The 19,607-nt window shown below is 37.0% G+C and overlaps 1 protein-coding gene across 10 annotated transcripts in view; it reads right to left on the reverse strand.

Annotated features, from left to right (window-relative positions):
• The window catches only part of ATXN7L1 (ataxin 7 like 1), a 130,913-nt gene that overhangs the window by 8,376 nt on the left and 102,930 nt on the right, over nucleotides 1-19,607 (reverse strand). For 9 of the 10 annotated variants that reach the window (XR_007507613.1, XR_007507615.1, XR_007507617.1 and 6 more), the window contains 4 exons: nucleotides 18,934-19,126; nucleotides 16,352-16,473; nucleotides 12,206-13,160; nucleotides 7,994-8,068 (listed from right to left, as the gene is read on the reverse strand). Coding sequence is in view for 1 of the 10 variants with exons in the window: in XM_049813604.1 (XP_049669561.1) it covers nucleotides 4,630-4,671; nucleotides 7,994-8,068; nucleotides 12,206-13,160; nucleotides 16,352-16,473; nucleotides 18,934-19,126 (1,387 nt within the window). In the remaining 9 variants the exon portion in view is untranslated. Of the gene's footprint in view, nucleotides 1-2,054; nucleotides 4,672-7,993; nucleotides 8,069-12,205; nucleotides 13,161-16,351; nucleotides 16,474-18,933; nucleotides 19,127-19,607 lie in introns of those variants that run through there. The other variant, XM_049813604.1, reaches the window with a different exon arrangement.

Genomic DNA, 19,607 nt, shown 5'->3' on the forward strand with positions numbered 1-19,607 from the left:
GAATGTTGTGCACCATCTCGAATTGCTACTGGTGTCCTTACCCTCAAATCAAGTTCTCCTGGATCCTGATTGTTATTTCTGGCACGCTTCCCTTTGCCCTTCTGAAGGGAGAGCAGATTACAGACTAGATCTAAATATTTCTGCACATCACCCATAAACAACAAAAAACCACACACAAAAGAATCCTGCCCATGTACTTTGTGATGCATTACAAAATGAGAACAAGAGTATGCATACTATCTACCATGGATTCTCCAGTCGAAGGGCAAACAGGGACCTGCTGCTGAATTATCAGCTTTATCTTTCCTCTACTTAGGAAAGTATGTTTTAGAAGAGGTCTGCACTTATTTGAGTAGTAGCTTTCAAGAGATACTCAAGGTGCAAAACAGCATAAAAATTTGCATGAAATAAACATTCTTGTGTTCTGAAGTCTGAATCTGTTGTATGAATCTCCTCCAAATATTTCTGGAATCAGTATTTGGCATTTCTTCCAATTGGGAATCCTGACAGATTTGGAAGAGTAAAACAGATACTGGTTGGTTGCACACAGCAATGACTTTCTTTTAAAATAAATAGGTCTGTGGTAAAAACAGAAGTGTAAAAACTAGAATGCAATGAATAAAAAAGTTACAGTGTGATCTGCTGCCCTCTGAAACTGGTGGCATTTAGAGCATGTTGGATAATAGAAGCAAAAGAGTACTCCTACAAGCAAAATACTTGTATAACCAAAAAAAGGGTGGGGGAAACCAACTCCAAATAGACAACAGCTTGTAAATCACTCTAACGAACCTGCAAGTGCTAAAAAATTACATGGACTCGTATTTGGAAAATAAATTCAGTGGTTTTTGCCCTTTGCTGGCCATGGGCAATGATGGCAAGCAACTAATAACTCATGGCTGCAATATTCCATTTTTTGGCTGTATCTTTGATTCCTAATGGCTGCTAGAAATAGCAAAGCATCTTACAAACACAGTTGTCACTCTTCAGCCATAAATGAGGACCACTCTATCAGATGAAACTTTCCTATCTACTGTTACTTCATGATATTCGGTTTTTCTATACTGGAAAAGATAAAACTCAAGACTAAAAAAAAAAAAGTTTTCAAAATATAAGCAACTCAGACCAAGGCACAAACTGGACAGTAAAGAGGAAGTTCAGGATTAGCTTTTGTGACAGGTAACAGAACACGCAAGACACTAGACAAAAAGATGTTTACCTAGAAGTTAAAATGTTCCTCCTTCGATTACCGTTTCCTGTAATGCAGGCCAGCTTTCTATCTCCTCTGCCAGTTCTGAATGTATGCATACAAAAATGCAGTTTGCAGTCCAAATTTCTTGCTTTCAAAAAAGATCATACTGCAATTGTGAGCATCTTCCCTACAGTATCTCCAAGACCGAGTTTCCAGATACTTCATAAAAGGAGCATAAAAATGTACATTTTCCCCAGATTTGCAGAAGAGGTTTGCTGCGAGAGAAAAAACCTGCAATCTTCTCTGCAGAGCTGACAAGCCAATGAACAATTTAAGTCTCACTTGATCTGTAATTGGAACAGGCTTTACATAGAACAAGAATCTTAATGCCTAGATAAAAGTTGCATTTTTTCTATTAACAATGATAAAGAGACTGGTTATAAATTTGTACTGCCCACTGCACTGAGAATTCCTAAATCTAGCAGCTGTAGCAAAGTTAATTCTTACACTGATAAGGAATGAGAAAATGCATTCAGCTAAGCAAAGGAATTTAAAAATGATTTATCAGTGCAAAAACCTCAGTAGCTGATTGTCACACCTGTCCTGACATGTAAGTACAGAAATATTTTAGACACAAATGCCAAAAATAATCCCAGAGCATTTCAGCCCAGTACAGAGAACTGGGCAGATCTTTTGAACTACTAATGGAATTCCGAGTGCTGGCTATCTGCACAGTGTATTTCAGCCTCTGGGAAGAAAAAAGGCAGTCTTGCAATACATACCATTTTTGCTTTGCAAAGACAAATAATGACAAAACCCATCTGTTTCTTACAAACATATAAATTATTTTATTTACAAAGCCATGTTACAAAAAAAAAAAAAAAAAAAAAAAAAAAAAAAAAAAAGCAAAAAACAAAAAATACAATCGCTCACTAGAGAATATCTCCAGGCCCGGTGTTGAACCATGGCAGTATCAATCAGATACAAGTTTGTTCTGTTTTTCCTTTTTTAAACTGTAAGCCATAGAATTTACTATTTACACCTACTTTAGACATTTATTCTGCTTACAATTATCACAAGCATGGAATGAATTCTATTTGATACTGCTAATACATAAAGGTGCAGGACAAAGAATGAAAATACTTAGTGTTACAAAATATGGATTGTAGAAAAGAAATTGGCTGTACAAGTATGGCATTTTTTTTTTCTTAGAATGATTGGACATGCTTTCGTCAAAAGTCTTCTGGAAAAGGTTCTAAAATCTGTAGTAGGAAAGCACAATATAGCAGGTGCAAATTCATTTCTGTGCAACAACAGTTATTTAATATATCCCATGACTGACCAGCTATGCAAAACCCACAGAGTTTTGTTAAAGTGCCATGGGTCAACAGCATAACAAAATATAAGGTGTAAATAGAAAAATTTCTTTTTTTCTTCTTTTTTTTAAAACAATAGTTCACTGAGAATCAGCAATAATAGAATATGCTGTATAAACTATTCTCTACAAAGGTCGATCAGCACTATTTACAATTGTTACATCAATACAAAAGAAGGCATACAAGTTATCCAAGTCGCTTTTTATGGCTGACGGGCCTATGCATTGCGTATGTGTAACAACCAAAGCTTCTGAGCCTCTATTGCTGGAAACAAATCACAAGATTTTCAGGCAAATGGGAAGAAAAAGAACTACCAAGTGAATGCTACGCTAATAATGCATTATAGGCTGGTCCAGTTTGTATCCATTTTTTCAAATGTTTACTTCCATGTCATTTTTCAGGCTGAAATTTTTGATACATATAATTAAATAATGATTCTTTGATGATGAAAGAACACTGTGGGATTTTACTTCGTGCTTCACTTTCCTGAAATGCTGTCAAGTGTAAGCCAGTTGAAAAAAAATTTAAGCAGCATTCGAAGGACAGGCTCCATATTCCAGCTTTCCAATTAAAAGATGCATGGAAAAAGCTAAAGCTTCCTAAAACTACAAAATTGCTCCTTCAGTCATTGATTAGCATTATTTCTCAGAAGCAACCACTGAATCTCACAACCACTGTTTTCCCTCAACAACTAGAAATAGCAGTTCATTGATTACAGAGGATGACTTTGTTACTGAGATTTTTAAACTCCTGCAGTTTTTAAACTCAAAATAAATTAAAAAAATCAACATAGTACTGCTCCTAAAACTGAACAAGACAAAAATTGTGCAAAAATAACAAAGATATGTACACATTTTTCAGTCTGAAGAAATGTACAATAAAAACATAATTCAAAGAACATTTTAAAAATATAAACATTGCTTAAACTTTCCTAAGTTTCATACTGTTTCTGAAACTATACCAGTCAGTTAGCTCTGAAGTATAGCAAAACATAAATTATTACAAAATTAACACTATAAAAATTTATTTTAAGAATATTTCTAAACTTTTTTTCAAAGGGTCTAGCCTTGTTTATAATTGCTTAAACATTTTTTAGTCTTAAAATTTGCCGTAAGCCTTCTTTTTTTAAAAAAGAAAGTAGTAATAATCTCCCTATTTGCAGTCTCTCGCCTTTCCCCAAGATGTAAATAAACCAGCATATAAGTGCACTTTTAACACTGTAGAAATAAAAATTAACTCCTCTGTACTATTGTTCCAGTACCTAGTATTGGCTTCCTGATTATAAAATCTATATTTTATTAAAAAATTATTCAGTAATCCTATAAGAAACACTGTCAGTGCAATTCTATTAATGCAAGCCAATCCGCTCAACTCCTGTCCTCGCAAACCCAAACTGTTTACTGAAGTTATCAAGTGCTATGATCTTATGGGTCTAGAAATCCACCACAATACGGGGATTTTACATGTTGAGCCCCCTGATAACATTAATTACAGTTTGGTGCAAAAATCCGCTATGCATTGATTGAAGTATAGATTCCTTAAGAGCCTGATCCTGGAAGAGGCTGAACACTCAGAATTCCCACTGAAATTATTAAATGCTGTAGGTACAGAGCACCAGTCAGGATTAGTCCCTAAAGTTGCAGTGCCCCAGCTGTTTGCAAATTACTAAGAAATGCACTCAATTTTTATCCATAGGACAAGCTTAAATACAGAATTACTGTAATTTTTATTTAATGAAAAAATCTGGAGATCCTTTAAATAAATTCAAATCATGATCTGGATTTTTTTTGGAATGTCCACTGTGTTCTGGTAAAGAAACAAAGGGAGCATTGCAATGCTAACAGCTTTAAAAGGCATGAAACATAACCAAGCAGAATGCACAGATCAGTGGCAAATACAAGTGAAAAACTAAACAAATCACTATTACAGTTTTCTGTAAATTTAATTCTCTTTAAAACCACAAATTCATAAAAGGTTAAATCCATCTGCAGGACATAGAAAAGAAAAACCCTGTGGAGTAGGGCTGCTGAGAGCTAGAGATTATAGGCTGGTTCCTTTTCCTTGTTATGGAAGAGTCCTTATTCTACCAGTCCGGTTTGATGTCTTCTAAAAGAGAAACCAGAGCCAGGTTCAAAATCACAAAATGTCTTTCAGTATGTAATACTTTAATAACATCTGTGTCTGACAGAACTCAAAGCAGGAATTTATTTCAAGTCCCTGAACTAAATTCCCTCCCTGTTCACTGGTTACATTAGACCTTTAAGAAAAGGAATGCTTTGAATAAACTGTATTTCCTTTTGGGACCATCTGATTTTACTAAGCTTTGGTAAATCTCATGTTCATTAACTTGGTGTATCATTACAAGTAAAAAGCAGCAATTAGACAACAACTCTGAAGTATCTCTTCCTCTACACAGCATGTTTTCATGCACAAGGAATCCCCACACAGCATACATGTCACCTTCCCTTAATAAAATGATCTAGTTACTCAGTATTTAAAAACCACCACATACTGAGGTCTTGAAGTGTTAACACATTCAGGCACCTAAAAGCACTATGAAGACAAAAACACTTGATTAGTTATAAGCCTAGAACAAGGATAAAATATGGAGAAAACAAGGTTTTGATATGTAATTTGTGTTAACCGGCACAAATTATTTGACTGTAAAACTACCATTCCATTAATGTTTCTTAAAAAACAAGTAGTTTTTATAGGGAAAAGTAGTATTTTTTTTATTACAGCAACAACGGTTGGAAAAACAGGCATGCTTTTACATATACAAGCCCCTGTTCAGGTCTCAAGTAGATGCAGCAACATTAAAATGAAACATGAATTGAGAACAATTCGTCTGAGTTTAACGTGACTGAGTTTAATGCAATGGGAGATAGCAGACGGGCCCACAACAGTTACCCTTACAATCCACCGGTCCCCCACAGGACTAGCTGAGAGTACAGCGTACTTCAACAACTGTCGCGAATGACTGAAAGAGACTACTTGTGTGAAATCAAAACCACCACGGGGCACCTTTATCTCACAACTCGATAATGAGAAACACCCAGTTACTGGTGGCAGGGGACTTTCACAGCACTGCCGCTTGTCGTCTCAGCTCCGACTGGACGCCTTTGGAAGGTGAGCAGGGAAGCCAGCTTTCTCAGTAGGACTGCACACTGGCGATGGCAGCTTTAAACAAGACTGGGTTTACAGCCTACTGCAATTTCCAGAATGCCTCATCCTCACCCAGTCACTCAACCCCGTGTTAAGGACCCCTCTCCCGTCTCTTGAGAAACAACATCTTCTCCTCCCTTCTAACTCCTCCTCTGCCCCAGCAGACAACCCCAACAGGTTGCCTGACCACGTAACACAGTAGGGACAGTCAAGAGTAACTGCTCTATACTTACATTTAGCTTGACAGCTGCAATTCTACTTCAAACTGCATTGTTAAGAGTCTGTTGCTCTGACTTGTATTTGTGAAAACTTGCCTGATTTTTCCAACTACAAACCCCAGTGAGTAGCAGAGATTGTCTCTGCCTACAGACCTTGCTTCACTTGGACTCCCTGATTATCATGGTTGTAACACCACTAACATTAAAAACAAGAGAGCTCAGGTTTCCCCAGTAGTATCTTTACTGACACAGCATATACTTGCAGATCCACTTACTGTTACCTAATTAATAACACCTTTATAAAGAAATACTATAGCACAGTTTAAGACTAAAATTTTATTTAGAGACTATTGAGTTACTAGATTGGAGATGAAAGTTGTCAACAAAGCACCTCAGATTTATTTTGACAGTGAAAAGCATTTATTAGGTAGGTAACCATTATTCATGGTTCCAAATTCTAAAATCCTGTGTTACAGTTTAAAAAAAAAAAAGTTTAATGAAACTTAATACATCTTGATTTTATTTTGTATTTGCCTTCTGAGCTCCATATTCAACTATCAAACTGACAGAAACATATTTTTAACAATAAAGAGTTTGTGGGGCTTAAAACAAGCAAACACTTCTATTTTTGATAAAGTTACAGAAACAGGCCCTGAAAAGCTCAGCAGTAGCCTTTGTTTACATAGGGCTGCCATAGAATTAATGTTTTGCGCTGTTAGGTTTTCCCCATGGGATCTAGGCAACAGAACCCAACAAGCTCTGCTCCCTGGTAGCGTGTATTTTATACTAACACAGGAGCAGGAGGCTAAAGCAAAACCAGTTTTGCAGTTCACAACAGCTTTATCCCATGTTTGTTACTGGCAGTTGGATGACAGTGTCTCACACAGAAAAAATGCTAGTCCCTAGAAGTATGAAGAAACTTTCCACTTTTTTCCCTTCAGAGTAGTTCTTCCATACGTATACTGCTCTGCATTCAGCACCAAGAGAAAAAATAAATAAATTACTGTTTGGTGGTTCATCTCAAGATGTGAGTGATTCAGAGTATTTTTAATGGGGATACAGTTGTGGGTTATCATTACTACAATCATTACTATTCTTTTGCTGTGTCTACACAGCAGAAACTAAGCAGCACAACCATTTGGAATAACTACTCCTGTATAATCTAGCCAGAATATGTAACAGAATTCTAAAATACTGACTGGTTTTACAGAAAAATCCTCTGGAATTTTTGTTTACTTGTGACTACACCTTGCTGAGGTGGGAAACCTTTTCATACCAAGGATCTTGAAAACAATTCTTGGTAACTACTCAACTTGGAGAGTCAAACAGTAGGGGCTGTATTAAAAAAAATAAACTAGTCTATCAGTCCTCCAGACAGATGAGGGCTGGATCACAGGTCAAGCAGCTGTCCTCACAAAAAAGCTGAGTTACAGAATTTATTATAAGTATCTGACCAGCAGTCTGTGTGATAAACAGGTATGGTGGGAGCGCTAAGGACTTCTCACAGTCTAAGAGGAACTCGGATTATACTTAGCTTAGTTATGCTTTCAGATTAGTTTCTCTGAATAGTCAAATGCCCTGTCTTCGCTGTCCTGTTTCTGTCCTCCCTTTGCTGCATTCACTTTGGGCCTATTTTTAAATGCTGTCCTTCCTGTGCCTGTTTGGGGACTCTGCTGTGCCATCTCACTCAGCAGGGGAAGTTGGACAGAAATACCACATCAGCTTAGATGATCCTGCACTGACAGTTTCTGCTGCTGCTGCGTTTGTATCACCAAAGCAACAGCCAGTGAGCAGCACATAAGCCAACCTGAGGTGTATTACAGGTGGTGAAAAAAAGCAGAAAACTTGTTATTCATAAACCTCGGAGGGTAAAATAGCTGGAAAAGAAATTAAGTGAGAGGAGAAATCTATTATTAGTTCACCAAAAGACAGCTTCTATAAAGAATTCTATTCATAAAGAAATCGTATTTTAAGGTTTTACAGTATAAAATATTTCAAAACTGCTTACAAACTACTTAAGTACACTTTTTTTTAAAGCAACTTACTTGTCTGTTGTGTACTGGGTTTGATGTACTCGAAGGACTGGATTGTGACAAAGCTACACTGCTATTTTTTCCAATCTGAAAGACATTAATTGAGCAGTATTGAGAGGCACATTTCTCAGTTGAATGCAGATGCTGGTAATGGCCTTCCCTTTCCTGTGTAAAGTGGCACTAATTGCTTTGCATTTGGAACACAGGTATTTTGCTATTGCAAAAGATACACTTCATATAGAATCATAATTATCTCTCAGGGCTTGGATACTTTAAATAAACTCTTAAAAGGCACATAAATACTATTACAGGTCAGAAAACAACGTTAAGAAACAGTTACTGAGGGAATATAGATTGTAAACCCCCACTTCTCTAGACCAAAATACTAGTTTCTGTAGTTACTGGAGTCAGTGCAGCTAGTCAGCAACTGAGAGCACAGAGTGCTCAAGGTGACAGACTCCTGCCCAGGGCACTTGCCTGACTCCAGGGGAGTTTAAAGCAAGGCCAAGCACCATAGCATGCCCTAAGTTATTCCATTTTCTTCCATATTTTTTATTGCTCAATAAAGCAAATATTAACCAGAAGAATCAAACTCCAGAGGTTTAAATTTGAAATTGTATCAATTTACTGTGCCACAGAATTTCTTTGGGAATGAGCACAAATTGATAGTACACATACATATATCTTAAAGTACTTAGTTAAAATATTTCATTATTCAATCTGCACATTTCAATGCTTGAGAGATTACAGCACTCTGCAAGAGCAGTCTGTCTTCCGTTTTTCTACAATGACCCATAACCATAGTGTAGGTATTTCTGTTGTGATACAAAAGGGGCGACAGCTGTTGAGTCAGAGGAGTAGTTTCTCAGGGGTTACAAGGCTGATAAAAATTAACCATGGACACATGCCTACGAATGGCAGATGACTGGAGTTTGAACAGTTATTCACAAGGTCAATGGACTTCAAGTAATGTCAACTTTAGTCATTTCATGGAGAGGCAGCAAGGACCTGTCTTCTGAACAGTGAGAAATGCAGTTGCAAGTTTCTTACTGAATAGATGGCACTGTGGCATTGGCTGGCAGGGCTTTCACTAACATCAGTTTTCTCCTTCCCTTCTGCAACGTCATTTGTTGTTCTGCCATTGCGTGTATACAGTCAAAAGTAGCCTTTATCTCCCTTTCCATATCTGCCCTTCCTCACTCAGTGACTGTTTAAAAGTGTTCTCTGTTCACATTCTATCCAAAAGAAATATTTAAGATTTTTATTTACAGCCAATTCTGAAGGCAGCTCCTGTGGTGCCCGAAGATTAAAAGGGTAGGCCTCTGCCTATCCTGTTCCCTTTACTTGTTGTTTCACATGCCACAGCTGTTCTCTAGGTAGTAACATGTGAATCTTGACTAAAGATGCGCGACCTCGTAAAATCTTTCCTAGCTTTTCAGAACATCGTAACACACCTGTAAACCCTTCTTCTCTACATCCACCCTTCTAGCATTCATAAAACCCTTCCGCAATAAAATACATGTCCATCTTTTAAATGGAAAAATAGCCACTAGGAAATCGACTTGCTGAGATCCTAGAATGATGAGAGGGAATATTATACCTATTTAGGCTTTCATTCATTCAGCGCTCCTACAACTAACACAAAGCAAGCAGCAACACAGCTTGCAGCACTGCGGTCGGCTTGGAGCTGCTTTACTATCCTGTTGTCATTCAGAGCTGGAAGGGCAGTGTTCCAGGCCAGAAGGGTAATAATTCAGATAGACTGAACAGCACTCAGTGAAAATAAGAAAGAAAGATTCCCAGTTGTGTTGGGTCTTTAATGATGGGAACACCATTTCAAAAGGATTAGGATGAGGCCAAAACTCAATCCCCTTTCCCCCCCTCCCTCTTTTAAAAATAAAGTATACATCGAAACCCAATGGTTAAGACTTTCAGTTACTATCTATCCAGGCCAGACTTGAATTCAAATTAGAAAAAAAACCAACCCCTGAGCCTATCACCAGTCACTTGCACTGTTTTCTGTGTTCTTAGTTTCTTAATTTAATTTGCCCTATTACATCAGGGAACAGGAACAAAATTTTAAGTTATACTGATATTTTGTTTTGTGGAATTTTTACTGTGATTGCATTTCTAGAACACAGCAAGTCAAAACAGCACAGCTTAAAAGTGATTTCAAGTATTGTATTCTCCAGAGCTTTAATATTCACATGTAGAGTATGTAATATTCTTTGACCCATATGCTTAAGTGGGTACAAATTTCATTTATTTATAGCACAAATAAACAGTAGGAAATGTCTATTTTGTATTGCATACAATGTGGTATCCTTGTCACAAAGACAATTAGCTGCCAGCCAGACATCTGAAATACAATCAACTCCACTTCACCTCCTATTTTTGATTACTAGTGTAGCTCCAAAGACCAGCAATATAAGAGGAAAGTGTGACCAACTTTTACATATATACACACACATAGAAGCATGTATACATCTATATATGTATGCACCTGTACATGTATATAAAAACATTATGTTTAAAAATCTGTATATCATTACAGTCATTACATATATTTAACCTTTTACTTAAGGAAAAAATATTAGTGTGAATTACATATTTACAAATATTCAGAAAAGACCTCTGATTGATTCTTTGTGGTTTATTTACTTCCATTACTGTGCAACATGCTGAAATACATCACAAACTGGAATAGGAGTGTCCCACAGGAACAGATTTAAATCACTAGGGGAGTCAGAATTTGAACTCAGAACCTCCTGCATATATCTGTAAGACTTCCTCAGACTGCACTAGCTACAGATACAGTCTATGTACTGTGGAAAGACGATACAATCCATTTCCTACTACTGATGTTTGTACCAAAGTAACAATTTGTACTTACTTTTCCCTCCCATTTGAGATTGTGTATCTCAGGGCAATTTAATCTTTTTGGGCACACACATATTTCAAAAATCAGATGTGTGACAGAATGAAGAATTTGCAGCATCCTTCACTGACTTCAGTGACTTAAAGATTAGTTCTGATCGCAGGACAAATTTAAAAGGCTTAAAATAGAAGGAAGATACCACTATCCATTTTTAAAAGCCAAACAAGTCATCTCAGTTGCACCTCTTCTGGAAGTAAGAAAGAGAAAACAAACCTGCTAAGCCATTCTTTGAGACCTTCATTCTGTCTGCTATACCAGTTTTATAACTCATTTATTCCTTTCTTCCACTCCCGTTTCTGTCTGCTATTACCTATCAATTGCCTTGCCCAAGACCTGACCCTCTCCATTTCCAAATTCTATTTTATGTGCAATATCCTTAGGAAATGAGAGTTTTTGCCTAAGCTACCTTCTCTGGATTTTCTGTGGTAATCTATTTTCTCTGGTTTTGTCTTCCAGATGCCAGGGCCAAGCTTTGTTTTCTGTGTACTGCACAGCACTGGACATGGTAGCAGAATGAAATAGTATATCATTATAAAGATTGTATTGGCAGTTTTTCCACCAATTTTTACTTCACACATACTTTTTTCAGTGATGCTATATAAGGACAGAGAAGTCTAGTGACAATTAAGTAAGAGTGTGTAACCTTATCTGTTGCACTGACTTCAATATTCTGAACACATGCACACTATAAAAGATAACCAAATGTCCACTAAAGGTCATCTTGTTAAGATCTTTATCTCTTAACTTTTACAGTTTCAAACAGGAAACAGCATCTGAGGTCAGGCATCTCAGACTCTCCCCAGGGGAAAGGTAGATGTAAGTGTTTTACATAAGAGAAATGAGGAGACTTGCATAACATTAAGAAATGAATCAGCAACAAGTTTGGGGAAAGAAACAAAGAGAAATGCTGACTCTTTTCTTCCTGTTTTAATGCCACAATTTATTTCAGAAAGATGAGAATTAAGATAAAAAATTAATTTCTAAAAATTATTTATCCATTCTGGACATTCAATTTTACTTTCAGAGATACAAATGGCTACTTTATTAATTGAATAAAAAAAAAATCTCATAAAAATATTTTAAGAAAGTTTTTTTTTTAATTCTGAAAACATCTTTCTATGATTGCTACAAAACAAATACAAATTTGTTTCTGTATTAACCTAGAAAGTAAGTTGTGTGATGAAAAACAATCTGAAGCAAACATAGTATTTTCTTTTCAGAATGCATGAAATATTTCAAGTAAGTCAGACATGACCTGCAAAAAAATAACTGGAAGAGTCCCTTACCTGCCGAGAGATGGAGCTGCTTGTAGGATCTGGCACCGCAGAAATAAGGTTGGCAGTGCTCTTTCTATGAACACTATTCATACCAGGCATTTTAGTGATTTTACAGGCTTTGCTACTAGAACTAGAGTTTTTACGTTTTTTTCCTTCTGATTTGTCAAAAGAAAGGGGTAGAGAAGACACTGCATTATGTGCTCCCAGGGAGTGGTCCCCTGAGTGGTGCACAAGAGAAGATACAGACAGATTAGAAGAGTCAATACTGCTTACTACCATGCTCATATGTTTCACTGAGTCTGCTGAACTACTTGATAATGAAGTCCGTCCTGAGGGCTCCGATTTGGCACTGAGTGGGCTTGTTCCGTTATTTGTATTGTGCACAGACATACTGTTATAGGAAGATGTAGCCTGATAGGAGTTCAAAGTAGAACTGGGGTTCAGGACACAGTTCTTTTTGTGGGACCCTGAAAATGAAGATGAGGAAGTTGTCTGTAAAGATAACGAGGATGATGACGACGATGATGACGACGACTGCGGCTTTTTCTTTTTGTTACTTGAAGACTCATCACTTCGAGATGACAGGTCTTTCACTTTTGAGGATTTGCTGGTTTTTGTTTTGGATGGCTTGTGGGATGGGGAAGGGATGACTGCTGGCACTGGTGACACAGCTGATGGCGCCTTAAAAGTTGAGTCCATGATACTTAGGCTTGCAGCCACATGAGGAAAAGCTGTAGTGTGTGACATAATTGAATTTGTATCTGATGTTGTCACAAAGGCTGCATTTGATAACATGGCTGATGTCATTATGTAAGAAGAAGAAGTGATTCTTGAACTGATAGGTGTTGAAGGAATATACACCGCACTGGGGTTGCTGAAAGGCTGTAAGACTGATGCTGGAAAAGGAGTGGAGACATGCGCTGCTGGAGAAGGCATGGGACTATCTGCCGCAGGAGGAATTTTCCTAAACAGAGAAGAAAAGAAAAAAAAAAAAAAAGGCAGCAGAGAGTTAGATACATAAAAAAATTCCATCTGAACAATGCAGATAGGAAACAATTTCTGGGAAGGACCAACTTATTAAAAAAGGCAAACCTAATTCACTGTAATTTTGATTCCTATTCTACCAATCACATATATTTTAATATTCACAGTTCAAAATCAGCTCTGCATTCCTGCAACAGCTTAAAAATGCTTTTACTTGTGATTTTTTTCCCCCCTCTTTTTAAACTTGCAATTCCATTCTGATGTTCTTTAGGATTTAATACAAACAGCAAAATGCAAACCACATGTGTTTTAATATTGTAAAGATTCAGGAAAGCTGGATTATGAAGTAATATTCCTAAAAATCAATTTTGAAATAAGGCACATTAAATCTGTGAAGGCACTGGAGACCTAACAGAAGATGATTAGGTAAAGAACTATGCAGCGTAATTTTCTCTATAAAATTCTGTTATGGCACATGAGCCCTAAACTGTGTAACTCAGTTAAACCAGAACTGAGCTCCACCTCAGCACAAGTGCCCCATGTAGCAACTAAGTTACAGCGTTACAATTTAATCACTTTATTACAAATTTAATTTCCATTATTCCTCTCCTGTTTTACCAAACAATTAAAAAATGCAAATTAAATGCCTGATGGTGGGATCTACAAACATTCTAATCACTATGTTTCATTCATTGCAAATGTTTGCTTGAAAGTTCAAGTTGTGGAACAGTTTCAATATCAACCTAAACTCACAGGTTAGATTTGATGAGCGTAGTAAATGAGCCAGTTTGGGGGGGTTGTGAAGCACTTAATCACTGAGCTTAAAGAGGAAAGCTCATCCCTTTCCAAATGCAGTGCTATTCCCAACAGCTCATTTGGGAGCTGGTTAGACGAGATTAACTAGGTAAGTTACTGATTAATTTCACTGATATTGAAAAATTGACAAAATATTAAACAGTGCTTGATAAGCTTTATAACTAGTTGAATACTATTCTGAGAATATGATCTAGTAATATTACCTGTGAAATTAGTAGAACACATTCAAATTCCTTTCTATTCAGCCATCATCTTCTATTATTTTATCTAGTCCACTGTTAACAAAGAACCAGACTTCCATAATGTCTCTTGGAAAATTATCATCTGAGCTTTTCTCATTATTTAGACTAAAATCTAATTCACAGTTTAATCCTATTTCTCTTTGTTAAGAAGCTGTACATCACCATAACTCTGCCCTTGTTATCCTCGCTACTGACACCTTTTCAGTTTTTAAAGGCTTACTCTTGCCCTCAAAGAAGTATGATAAAAGAGCAGCACTGGCTGTGCTGTTTTATCATAAATGAAATCCTAATTACAAGTGTTCTCTCCTGGTATTCTTCCTATGGAGACTCTCAGACAGAACACTGTTTATGCTACAATTACATAAGGGATTACATACAGTCCGTGCCACCAGAAGTAAGGAAGTCCTACTGCCTGTGACTTGCTACGCAAACAAAGCTGCTTCTCAGATCCATTCCTCAGGGTTTTTTTTAAAGAAGGGCCAATAATTCTTACCCACCTTTGTAAGGTACTTTGAGAACAAGGGATAAAAAGTACTTTGTAAATGTTATTATTGTTCTCAACATATGACCTTGCATCCCTTTACCCTTTATCTCAACTGGATAAGCCACAGCTACAGAGCTGCACTAGCACTGGTTATAAAAGAACAGCTTTACGCATACCCCTGCTTGGGGAAGACAGAAAAAGATCAGTCCAGAGGAGGGTTGAGGACAGTAGAAGAATACAACAGGGGTTAAGCACTGCGAGCTTCCTGTGTTATACAGACAAGTAAGTATGGATGGAATTTATTAAAATATTAGAGATTACAGAAAACAGCTAGAATTTGGGAAAACATTTACAATTGGATTTAGTGGGAGCAGGATGAGGCCTGTTTATTTCTTGTATCATATAGCTACTACAGAGGTTATTTTTGTTTTTCATGATAGTAGTGATACTAGTGACACGTTTTCTTAGATGCCTGAGTATCTTTTCTCCTGACAAACAAAGTCAATAGATAACAAGTTTTAATCTTCCTATTTAAGGAAACCAAATTAGTTTTATTCGTGGAAGGCAAGAAACACTAGTTAACAGCCAAATTGACAAAGTAGAAGAGAGGAACCCCTTGCAGGTCAAACATGATCTGCCTCTAAACAGACATAAAACTGGCCCTTTTACGGCAAACCCAACCATTTCCAAACTATGTCTCCCAGCACAGTAGCACTGTTACCATCAAGTTACCAGGTTAGTCAGACAAGCCAAGCTTTAGTGTTTCAAAAAAATATTTAAATAAAAATCAAACCTTGTTTATCTAATGGCTGGCATCCAATGAATATAACACAGTCCTGATAATAAACAGTGACATGAAACACTGCACTTTAGTGTCATTACATTGGAAGAAGAATGCATATTCTGTAGCAGAATACCCCCCCCAAAAATCAAGCCTATCTGCAGATGCCATGAGCTGTTCAAGAATTTTTTATTTTTTTTTTAAAGAATTAGCATCTTTTTTAGAAGTGCAGTCTATTTTAATGTATCTATGTAGCCAAAGCGTATAGTGCTTGGAACTTGCATATGTGATATAGAGGTGCTTCAATAGTGAGTAATAATCAGAATTTTAAGACCCCAAAGACAGTAACGGCACTATGGACTAAAAAACTATCATATTCCTTCTTACGCACAGGCAATGTATACCAAGTTCCTTATCTTACAACATATGAGTCTTAAAGCGCAAAGTCTGAATGGGCGATACGAGTGCATGATACAGGTATAAAAGTCTATGCAAAATCTAACCTGTGTGTTATAAAATTATATGATACCAAAACATATCTCCAAACCCAGAAAACACTGAGCTTTAATGCTTTTAAGTAATATTAACAGAACTACTGAATTGTTCCTCCCCAGATTCAGAGGGACTAAAAAAAAAATTCCAAAATCTGGAAGAAGTTTACATCAGAATAGGAGATTGTCCTGTTGTGCTGCATATTCCTTAACAGAGAAGAGAAAATTTGTACTCGTATTACTGCTATGCCTTAATACAGAAGTAATTTTACAAACGCTTCCCATGGAGTGTTTAATTTAGAAGTTCCACAGATTAAAAATGTTAAAGTACCCACCAAGTGTAAAAATCCCACTTACTTCCACATCTGTGAGTTCAAGTGTTTTTCTACCATGGAGTTTAGTGCGAATCGAAAATGGTCCCATCTTCGGTCAAAGACGTAGTACCCTCTTCCCATTAAGCGACTGCCATATGAGCAAAACTGAAAGAAAAGATATTTCAACATTGTTTATAAAAAAATGTTTCTACATTATAAAATAATTATAATTTATATACCAAGGAACCTTTGTAATTTGTATCATGCATATAAAACACCTTTAAAAAGGTGTTTTTCACTATCTGCAGCATAAATACTTTTTGCATGATATATGAAATATGTGCATAATGTTTAATTTTAGTGTAAAGTACACTTCATACTTCACTAACAAGTCAGTTTACTATCAGGTACCTATCAGGTCTTACAGGGAAAGAATATAAATGCTGGGGTACTGCTAAGGAAGCAATTCAGGCTAATAACACTGCCTCAGGAAGGCAGTTACACCGTTCTGTGCACATTAAATCACGTAATCGTGTAACAGGAATAAAAATAACTGAAGAGGAAAAAGGTGCAATGGGAGCATCTTTAGTATCTGTTTAATAAACAAACAAACCAGTGACATTTTAGTAAAAAAATAAATTACTGTCCATGGCACCTGTGCTACAACAGAACACCAGATACACTCTTCACAGTGTATGAAAATCATCTAGAGGAGTAGTAAATATTTTGAGAATTCTGCAGAGCTCAGGAGTATTTGCACTGCTTCATCTGGAGCACATCCTGAAAAGTCCTACTACACTGAAATGGTATGATCAGGAATCTACCCTTTCTTCGGTTCAGCCTTACTGATCTCACATTACGTAGAGAACTGCCGCAACACCTATTTGTGGGAGAGAAACCTGTTATAAATCATCCTCAGAAAATAAGACAACTCTTCATCATGCAGGGACCAAGTCACACAAATTCTGGCTGAGAGCAGAAGCTACTGATGCAGTAGAAAAGCATCTGTTTAAAATCCTTTTCAGCTTAATGGACAGCGAGTGGTGACTGTAACTGCTCATCTTAAGTCTGTTTCATGACAAGGTTAAACAGGTTAATTAAAACCACACCTAAGTTGATAAACTAGCTTCACCTCCCAGTGACACAGATCAGTTACCACTAAGAGGTAGTTTAAGAAGCTGCTGCCTTTTCCCCATCAACTACTAAGGCCTAGCTGGGAAAGGGACTTTGTAAGGAAAACAGTCTACTTCAATATGAAATTTAGCAAGTTAGCATGAACTGTGCTGAAGGCAATTTAAACCATTTTTTCTGACTTCATGTTGATACGGACTAAGAACAGTTGCGCTATCAGTAACTGCTTCAGCTGAGAGATGCTAAGATTTCAAAGAACAGATAAGTCAGTGGGATTTGCCTTGGTACAAAACTAGGATCCCAAAAAATGGCTATTGACAGCCATGCCTCACTCATGATGCCTGTACAAGAACTGGCTGCACTTAGATTATTTTTTAAACTGTGTGGAGGCACATGCAGTGAGCCTGTAGTTTTTAATTCACAGAGAAGGAGTCAGCAAAACCAAAGTAGAATACAAGAGTACCAATGAAGCAGGAGGTTCCTGCATTTCATAATATTATATGGACTATAATAATTCTTATTCTCTGTGTAAGAACCAAATACAGAATTACATCTGACAGTCGTTTTGTGTTCAGCTCATACATCTTCCTGATGTCTGACAATAACAAGTTCTCCTTTGCTCTAGGGAACATAAACAATGCTACAGTTATCACAGTGTTCGTTTTATTCTGCCTATCATATGGAAAACACACAAGCAAAGTCTTCGTTAATTTTATTCCTTGGCTCAGTTTTGATGAGAACCAACTGCTTACAAGTTCAGGAGTTCTCCCACTGCTTCTTGGTTTGTACAGTGTAAACAAATTCACACTGCAGAGATAACGCCACAAGGCAGCTCTTACTACTTACAGTGAAATTTCTCAGTAACATGGGAGAAAGACAAAAACAGCTGCCAGAGAAGCACATACTTAAGCCACCACCAGAGCGGATGGGCTATGCCATGCTCTAGACTTTCCATTTTTAGATGAATGAAGCAAGCCCATATACACTCACATAAATGATATTTAATTACTGCTTCAAACCAGACTACAAACAAAAATCAACAGACTACTACAAAAATCAACAAAGCACTGTAATAGCCCTTTGCTGCCATATGATTTTCAGAGCTATAACCAATTGCAAGGTACAGTTTCCTAAGAACTATGACAACAAAGAGATTATCTGTTCATGTCACATTTAAAACAATGCAACTTTCCTCAGTTTAACAGAATTACACCTGAGCTTGCAGTGTACTGAGAGGAAAATCTAAAACTAGAACTTCTGATTTTCTGCTGCTCATCTTGTCCTGCAACCTGTTTGTCACATGCACTGACCAGTCTTCTCCTCCTACCTTATCTCACCCATGCCATTTTCTGTTAAATGTATTTGTTCTCTTTAGAATACAGTTTTCAGAATGTAAGGTAATTATTCCTTACATTTTTACTAAACTACTTCTTTTTTCTCCCCTCTCCAATTACATAAGAATAATGGCAAGGCATGCCAGAGACAGACACATACCCCAAGAGGTCTGGGATGGTGTCCAGAAAAATGACAGTCTAATTTCTCAGATTCTTCAGCTCCATCCGCTTCTCCTTCATCACTGGACAATCTGCTCGTTAAATCTCCTCCCATGGAAGGCAGTGGCAGTTCTGGTACGTACCCACTGTGGTTTGAAGAACTGTTGCTGTTTATGCTATTTGCAGATGACGGTCTAGAAGGAGAATATACATTTAAATTCATCTGTGTTCAAAGGCTCTGTAAACCTACCTGCCGAAGTCAAGCATCAAAGTAAATTATACCAGAAATGATCACATAATGAAGGACAGTAAAAGATACAGAACAGCTGACATTTGGTCTTGTCAGAAATATATCACGGTTTATCATCATGTTAATGTTAGCAGAAGTGCCTTTGTATTGCCTGAAATTTTAAATTTGCCATGAAGTTGCATTTCAGATCTTGAGAGAGGCAAAGTATATTAAAAATGCAAACAAAAATCAGATGTGTAAAATCTTCTTACATTGCGCCATTACTCTACTTGCTTAATCCCAAGGGTGCAGTTATGAAATTTTATTTCATACCACAACCCTACTCAAATTAGTGTAGTAAATATAGTAAATGTTTAGCTGACACCCTCTACAGCTAGATTAGTAAGGGAAGTAACTGGGAGGACCTCTTACAGCATGTAGGTTTT

Source organism: Accipiter gentilis, chromosome 11, assembly GCF_929443795.1.
Source record: "Accipiter gentilis chromosome 11, bAccGen1.1, whole genome shotgun sequence".
NCBI lineage: Eukaryota > Metazoa > Chordata > Aves > Accipitriformes > Accipitridae > Astur > Astur gentilis.